The sequence below is a fragment of the Salmo salar genome, chromosome 05 (assembly GCF_965601325.2).
Source record: "Salmo salar chromosome 05, fSalSal1, whole genome shotgun sequence".
NCBI classification, from domain to species: domain Eukaryota; kingdom Metazoa; phylum Chordata; class Actinopteri; order Salmoniformes; family Salmonidae; genus Salmo; species Salmo salar.
This window is the reverse complement of record NC_138295.1, coordinates 34,996,914-35,005,754: the sequence shown is the minus strand read 5'-3', so window position 1 is coordinate 35,005,754 and position 8,841 is coordinate 34,996,914. Positions and strand designations below refer to the sequence as shown.

Below are 8,841 nucleotides of genomic sequence, written 5' to 3'. Positions count from 1 at the left end.
CAGGACGGCCTATTCTATTGTAAAATAAATACATAATTGTTTCCAAAATAAAGACTTATAGGAGTTTAAATCAGACCAGATGTATATTTTGCTGTACATAGGTCTAGCTCTACTGTATATTATTATTATTATGCTTACATCACGCACTGCATTCGCCAAACACTCCCCAAACAAAGTTATACTCTAAAATACACTGGGAATTGTAGTTCTTGTTCACACCGTCAGATTATTGTTTAAATAAACACACCGTACCATGCTGATTTAGGCCGATCTTAAAAATTCAAATGAAACGTGTTGCATAGAACACATCGAGCATTCCTATGCTTTTCTAGGTTGGTACCGATATTCTTGAAAAAAATATATATCATACTGAAATGAATCTTCTTCACAGATCTTTCTGGACATAAATCATGATTTTTGAATGTCACTGTACAACAATGGCAATTTTAAAGTAACCTGACTACGACCTACTTTTTTTATGACAGTATACCGACAGACTGGGACTATTGGTGAAAGTTTGAGTGTCAAATGAAAGAGGGATGCATGTGCCTCAAAACTAGATTGGAGCTGAATAGATCTGTAGCCTAGAAGTCTGAGCTACTTGGGCAATTGAAATCTGATTGACCACTGTCGGGTAACCTTCCAGCTTTGGTTTAGGTGTGTAGGTGGTGTGTGTACACTTTAGGAAATGTTACACAATCCTGATTTAGCTCTTTTAGCTCGACAGCCGTTCGTTGTTTACATTCGTGCTTTTAGAAGTCACATGACTGACTGCATTTCCCATCAGTCCTCACGACGCAAGCGCAGTACAGGTTTTCTGGCAGTGGTAAACAGACGTCAGAAGGGAGTCTTCGCCTCGAGTCAAAACTAAACAAAAAAAGATATACGATGAATGAGTGTTTGGACATCCAGAATAGCCACAAGTCAAGCAAAACTAACAATTGAAAGGGGGAGAATTCAAAAGGAAGGTACTGAAGCCTTTTTTCCGACTTTTGAAAGGATTTTAAACTCCGAAATAACTGGAGTTAGCCAGCAGCTAACGTTAAGTGGCTATCACGCTATTTTAAAAACTACGTTTGCTGTGTTGAGTCGAGCCGAGGTGGGAGAACCTAAACTCCAAGAAACCGTGGATTACGAACCGTGCTTTAAATTGGCCACAAGACGCGGACTGATCCAATTTTAGGCACATTCTTAAGGTTTGTGCTCGCGCGAGCATCGTGTGCTGCTGCGTGTCAAGAAACATGGCAGATGGTGACACGCGCTTGCCCGCAATGTGGAGGAGCGTGAAAACTTGAATCAGAAAACCACGGTCCATTGATCCATTTGTTTCTTCTAATTTTGTTTTACAGACCACCATGCTCAAACTGTTCAGTAAGGTTTTGCGCTCAACATTTTATTTTTGTCAGTCGACTAAAATTACTTAGATAATACTGTAGCCAAAGACAGCCAGAATAACATTACTGTTTTGACATCAGAAGTAAACGTGTCATTGCTTAGATAATCAAATATGGCAGATTTTTTACTTGAAACATTGACTATTTTATCGCAAGCTCCATGAATCCAGATTTTTGTGTTCACTCTAAGTAATATTGTTTCACGGGGAGCAGTGACAGTTAGATGTGTGTTGAAATCAAAAAGTTGTTGTTTACTAAATTGCTTTGAATTTGGATATCAATGTTCAAACGAATATTATATCAACTCCAGTATTCTATTGAAGCGGGAGGTTATTTCTACGTGCGAAGGAGCGAGACAGCACGTTGTTTACAAGTGCAGACGGAGGCACCGTAAACCTAGTCGGCTCTTTTGTAACAGTGACCCACTGTGGTAATCCTCATTTGTGGGTTATTTGCAAAGTATATGTGTTTGAGGGCGACTTTTATGTTAAAGCTAAAAGCAAGACGCGAAATAAGTCAGTTCAATTTATAGTGTTGTGAGAGCAATAATTTTATAGCTAACGTTACTTTACTTTTACCTTCATAAACATCGAATATATTTACATTTTCCACAACAAACTACCAAAACTAAACCGAGACAAACGTTTATATATATATTTTAAGTATATACCCCAGAGTAACACGTTATGTGGGCCATAAATTGCATTGGTCTCTGATTGCAATCCAGATGTTTTGGTGTGCATTCCTCCCAGAGTTCTCTTTGTTCTTTTATACAAACAAAGGAACCGTCATCCCAGCCCTCCTCTGCTTTATGTAAATCGGAAGGTTTATGATAGTTACTATTAAAGGGATTATTTGGGTCCCCTAATCTCCAATCTCAGGATTAACAACGCTATACTGGTGTATCCAGATTATTGTTTCTCTCTTCTACTAGTCCTCTTAATAGAGAATGGAACATAGCGTTTTTGTGTAGATAGTTGAAGTTTATATAGAACTTTTGGTTATACAATAATTACATTAGACGATATAGTCTAATTTTGAACATAGACCCCTTCTTAGATAAGAATAGGCCTACATTGGTGTGCCTATTACAAATACGTGTCCCCAGATTACATTTTACATTAGTCATTTAGCAGAAGCACTTATCCAGAGCGGTTTAGAGGAGCAACTAGGGTTAAGTGCCTTGCTCAAGGGCACATCAACAGATTCACATAGTCGTCTCAGGGATTCAAGCCTTCAGTTACTTGCCCAACGCTCTTCACCACTAGGCTGCCTGCGACTCTACAAAAGTACAATATTGTTATTTTGATTTTTTTTTTAAAACATTTTGTTTCAATATTTCAGTCTCACTATTATTTATCTTGACGATTTTATTTTAAGTATTATCTCTTAGTTGTCTACATTTAGGATAGTTGTAGCAAACAAAACCTTACAATGGAGGGTTCGACGGTACCCACGATTGACCCAGATTTTGAGCCGCAAAGCAGACCTAGGTCGTGCACATGGCCGCTCCCCAGACCCGACATCTCAGCTGTCAAACCGGAGGGGGCGGACGGCCCTGAATCTTCTGCTGGAACCCCGCCCGCCGACGACGATAAGCAGGAGCAACAGCAAATCATATCCGAGCCTGAGAAAGTTGTGGTCACAGAGGGAGGAGTCGTAGCCGGAGTAGGTGGAGCCACACCCCGAAAGGGATCATCCCGGCGCAATGCATGGGGGAACCAGTCTTACGCGGACCTGATTAGTCAGGCTATTGAGAACTCTCCAGAGAAGCGTCTAACCTTGGCACAGATATATGACTGGATGGTGAAAACTGTGCCTTACTTCAAAGATAAAGGAGATAGCAACAGCTCAGCAGGGTGGAAGGTAAAAAAAACATGCTCATCATTATTGTTATTCACATTGTTAGAACCATGTTATACAGCCCATTTGCTGTGAACACATGATACATTATTACACTGCATTAATTTGTGAATAATGGAAGTAATTGCTTGAAATCTATCGTCAAACCAAGTTGAATGTTTTCCGAAAATTTAACAAGGCACCAATCTTAAAACTCTTTTCTTGTCCCCCTTTTCCTCTAACTCAGAATTCAATTCGCCACAACTTATCACTCCACAACAAGTTCCTGAGAGTTCACAATGAGTCCACAGGCAAGAGTTCTTGGTGGATGCTCAACCCAGAGGGGGGCAAGACTGGGAAAGCCCCCCGTCGCCGTGCTGCCTCCATGGACAACAGCAGCAAACTGCTGAAAAGCCGGATGCGAGCCAAGCAGACCAAGAAGGCAGCAGCAGGCCTGGGCGGGATCACTGGGGGAGAAGGCGACGGGGGCGCAGACAGTCCCAACTCCTCCCAGCAGTTCCCCAAATGGGGGGTAAACAGCGGCAGCCCCTCATCCCGTGGTAGCCTAGACGACCCTGACATGTGGACCAGCTTCCGTCCACGCACCAGCTCCAATGCCAGCACCCTGAGTGGCCGGCTGTCCCCCATCGGCCCCGGCCAGGAGGATGAGGATGACCTGCCTGAGGAAGGTCTACTGGGCTACTCCACGGGCAACCTGCCCCCCACCCTTACTGAGACACTAATGGAGGAGCTGGACCTGATCGATGGCCTGACACTGATGACCGAGCAGCAGGGAGGGGCTAGTCCCAGCACAGCCCCACCGGCTCCCCCCACCCCTCTGCCGTCTGCCTCAACACTGCTTCCCCGGGGCTCCGGGTTCCCCTCCTTCCGTCAGCTACAGCCATCCAACCTCTCCCAGGCCCCCAACCAGACTGGGGGACAGTCCTCAGGCACACAATGTGGCAACAATAACAACTCCAAACCCTTAAACTATGGTAACTCTCTCTTTAACCCCATGCCCAGCCCTGGCTCCCGTGGGACTGGTCTCTATGGCACCCATGTTCCCTCCAGCTTGGAGGCGTTGCTCACCTCGGACTCCCCGCCTCCCAGTGATTTCATGATGACCCAGGTGGACCCCATTATGCCCAGTCCAGGTGGAGTGGGGATGATGGGCATGGGGGGGCCCATGGTGGGAGGGCGGTCCAAGCCAAACCAGCTGTTGCTGGGAAAGGGGCTTGAGACAAACACTGTGGCATCCATGAGGATGCAGTCCCAGCTCCAACAGCAGCACTCTCAGCTGGGCCTGGGCATGATCCTGTCAGGCATGGCCCAAGACTCTCCACAGCTCTCAGCCCTCAAAGCTCAGCATGCACAGCTGCCAGGTATGGGGCCTCACCACGGAGGGGGCCTCTCCAATATAGGAGGAGGTCTGCCAGGGATGGGCCAGTTCGGAACGCCGAGCTCCTTCCTACCAAGTCAAGACCGCTTGCCCACCGACTTGGACATTGAGATGTTCACAGAGAACTTGGACTGTGACGTGGACTACATCATCAACAGTGACCTCATGGATGGAGAGGGCATTGATTTCAACTTTGACCCCATAATGCCGGGTGGGCAAAGCTACTCTGGCCCTGCAACTACGCAGAGCTCCGCACACAACTGGGTACCCAGCTAACTTTTCAGCAACCTTGCAGTGTTAGCCAGGTATGCTGAAATTTTACTTTCATGTTCTAACCTCTCAGTAGTTTTGCACTCTACAACTAAACCACCCTTTTCTTTACCCATTACTTTCTTTATCCTCTTCATGATTACCCTTGTTTCCCTCTCACACTCACTCACTTTCTGTATCCCCTGCTTTGTTCTGGAGATTAATCAAGAACATCATGAACTACAATTTGAACATTTTGTCTTTTACTTGTTGTTGCAGGTAAGGATCCCCAATCACACACAAACTCAACGACACCTACAACAAAGATCACACCTGGTGCATTCATTCCTAATCCCCATCTCCCTATTGGCTGAAGATCCAATTCCGAAGCAATTTTTTTAAACCTTTGTGCTTGTACTTTTGACGAAACCAGACCTCAGACATCCATGTCACGGGCCATCCATGCCCCTCCCCCTAGTAACAGGTTGCAACCTTTGGGGACTTTGCCGTATTTTTTTGAGTGTTTGAGAAAAGTATGACAGAATTTATTTGGTATGACAGAATTTATTTGGTATGACAGAATTTATTTGGAGTGAAAAGATGAAGCACAACTAACAACTCTAAGTTAATATCACAATTAATATTATTACTATACCAAAGTAGTTTTAGGATTGATATGGTACACTTCTTTGATGTCTTTGATATTGAAGGTGAAATGGACAGTGCACACAGGAAGAAATTGCCAGTTTTCATATAAATTGTAGGTGGTGAACTATTACCGCCAACTTGGACATGAAATGAAGCTGCTCCATCTTTATCTATGGAGGGAATGAAGTTCCAACACACTCCTCTGTACTTTCCTCAAGATGACACGAGCAAAGGCTGATGACGTTAAGTCATTGGATGAGACCAAGTTGAGGATATATGATTTGACATTGGACTCCGCATGTTGACCAAACGTAGTCTAACATTTGGCTGCTTGGTGGTACGAAACGTGCTTCTTTTTCATTGACGAGACCGGAGCTGCAAAGTAACTACGAGTTATGTCAGTGGTAATTCAGTAATTTAACAGTACAGGGTATGTGATATGCATTTACCGCTTGGCATTCATGACTGCTCAGTGTGTGCTAAAGAGCAGGGTAGAAAACACTTTGGAGTTTTTTATTTTCCTGATGTGCAGTTACACTAACAATGTGAAGAAAAGTGATTTGTGAGCTTTTTACAGGGGGCATTCAAAGGTAATTGTATTTGCCAACAAATTATTTGGTTGACCAAGTGTTATATCATTGAAAGCAGTTTTCCTCCACTGCTTTAAGGGCCCTTTGAAGGTTTTGCGGATCTGGGTTGTGTTTCAAGGCACTTGGGAGTATTCCTGTCATGTGGCTCCTGTACTCTAATGGCAAAATAAGAGACTAAACCAAGTTCGGTTGAATCATTTCATCAAAGAAAAGAGGCAAGGTTGTATACATGCTATGTAAATAGACATGTCATGCTATGCAGATCAATCAGGAGAATTCAAAAGAAATCTTGAAGGAAATTGTTAAGATCTCCTCTTGAAGGGTTTTGCATTTAATGTTTTCCTGCAATGTTCTATCCCTTAAAGTAAGGGAAACTGGGGTTTCATGTGGGAATATTTTCTCACTGATAACTTTGTTATACATTACTAACCATCTTTTTTTAATGAAATTAATACAACATGTGAGAAGTAAAATATTTGACTAGTTTAATATACAATTTAGATGGTGGTTATATATGAATATATTTCTATTACTAATCAGATGTTATGGAGAAAAACTATTTCAGATAATTTTGAACGGTCATTTTCTATATATTTTATTTTTGTAAAAGATGAGATGCATGTAGATTTTATACATAACCAAAAGAACACTAAGAATTACATGGCAGATAGGGGGTGCCTGGGACAAAAAATATTTTAGTGTAGATAAGCTTCGCAAGTGGAGCCAAAGCAAAAAAGAAATCAAATAAATCTGGCTTTTTAACAAATGACACGGCAGGTGAGTTGAGGTGACGTGCATGCGTGGATATACCAGTATAACTTGATTTTCCAAATTGATTTGCCACTTAGTTAATTTGACTTGGATTTAAATTTCACAATAATCAAGTAAAAACCTGCACATGTTATTTACACAATGGAGGACATTTTGCTTACAGCAGTGGTGCTGAATTCACATCTCAAATGATACAGCGATTAAATCTCAGGGTCATTCAAAAATAATAATGGAAACATCTTCCTTAAGGGAGTAATCAGATAATCATCAGAATTACATTTATTTTAGGTGAATTTCTATGTTAAAATACAAGACTGGAAACCAACAGCCCCTCGTGTTTTGCCATTTTCTTGATCGTGAGGCATCCTTGACACAAGGGTCTTTGATTCATACCACTTTCAATTTAACACTTAAAAATATAAATTATAATTTTACTTTCTAAGATGGAAATAAACAAGAGATCTTTAGTCATGTATATCATAACAATAGGCTTGTTCGAGGTTGTTAAAACTGCCAATATTGAACACTATAGCATGTTATTCAATAGCAAGATGCACCATGTCATTTTTCATGTTTTTTTTTCCTTTTGATGATGAGTTTTGTGTTAGGAGGAAGTTTGTATTTAAATACTTGATCACGACAGAAGAAAAGGTTTCATTTATTGTAAATGTTTTTTTGTGTTGACCAGTTTTTCATCTGAAATGCATCCTAGATGGAGTTTTGACATCCATTATTAATAATTTCACTGTAACCATGTGAATACTTTAGCTTTTCATTTGTATAAAGCACTCTTTTTCTCACAGATTTTTCTATTGACTGGTGCTAGTTGTCATTTATGACATACCCTAAGAGGGCCATAATGCAATGGGTGCATATTTAGATTATTTCAGGGCCTTGAATCATTTGTATGCAGCACAAGGATATTTTGAGTGAGGTAGTGATTAGTTAAAGCTGAAATATGTAACTTTTTGGGCGACCTGACAAAATTGTCGTCATTGTAAGCAAGTCTAAGAAGCGGTAGATCTGTTCTATGTGCACTATTTCTATGCTTCCCGATTTTAAGTTTCGTTTTTGTCTTTTACTTTCGATTTTGTACACCATCTGAAAATATTATTTTTGGTTATGGAAAATGATATTTCGCAGTGGTTTAGATGGTACAATAATTCTCTACACTATGCGTGATTGTTTTGTCACATAAACAGAAATTAGGCAAGCTATTAGAATTTTAGCAACCAGAAAATGGCGGTGCGATTTCAGCATAGTGCATCTTTCAAGAAACAAACCTTTTATTTTTCTGTATTGTGATCCCCAAACGTTGTCACTTAAAAATAGTTTTGAAATTAAAGTGAATACCGTGTAGTTTGAGGTATTTTAGTAATGATGTATGAAATGTAAGAAAAGGGCAATTAATTTACTGGTCCCATTGATGTACAACAAATCAACTTGGTTGCTGTGATGGATTCCACAGGGTCATACTATTGTTACCATTATCGGCCAGGTCTGTGAGACATGTCTTCTGCTTATGCATCTTAGGATGGGTGTGAGTGTTTGATAGGACTGTATGAAAGTGAATGTGTCAGTGTTGGACAGTGGTGTAACTTGTGTGTTGGTGGCTGTTTGTAAAAGCACAGGGTATAGAGGACATCCTTCTCGTAGACTTTATTTGCTCGGTCATGCCTTGAGTAATCTGCTGGAGTTTCAGCCACTGTCACCTACAATTTATGGGCTTTTTACTTTGTATCCCCTAGTCCCTGTAATATTTCCTCTCAATATTTTTCTTACATTTCTTTAATACTAATTTTCTTATAAAAGTAGCAGTTAGTAATTTTCTTATTTAAAAAAAATAAATAAAAAAAATGGCCCCACTTTTTGATATTACAGCCTTTTAGTATGTGGACAGGGTTGAGTAAGTTTGTTTAGTTTTTTTAAGGGGGGAAGGGGGTCAGGG

At 41.1% G+C, this 8,841-nt stretch overlaps 1 protein-coding gene across 1 annotated transcript; it reads left to right on the top strand.

The window, feature by feature from the left end:
* Positions 1-798: 798 nt before the first annotated feature.
* On the top strand, positions 799-8,252 carry foxo4 (forkhead box O4). The gene is made up of 3 exons (XM_014199631.3): positions 799-3,260; positions 3,484-4,940; positions 5,164-8,252. The coding sequence occupies exons 1-2, from the start codon at positions 2,829-2,831 to the stop codon at positions 4,909-4,911; spliced, it is 1,860 nt and encodes a 619-aa protein (XP_014055106.1). The 5' UTR covers positions 799-2,828; the 3' UTR covers positions 4,912-4,940; positions 5,164-8,252.
* The last annotated feature ends 589 nt before the right edge of the window (positions 8,253-8,841 follow it).

Excerpts from the sequence above, each read along its gene's own strand:
- foxo4 (XM_014199631.3), top strand. The coding sequence starts at position 2,829 with ATGGAGGGTTCGACGGTACCCACGATTGACCCAGATTTTGAGCCGCAA. Across the intron at positions 3,261-3,483 it reads ACAGCTCAGCAGGGTGGAAG|AATTCAATTCGCCACAACTT; the intron begins GTAAAAAAAACA and ends CCTCTAACTCAG.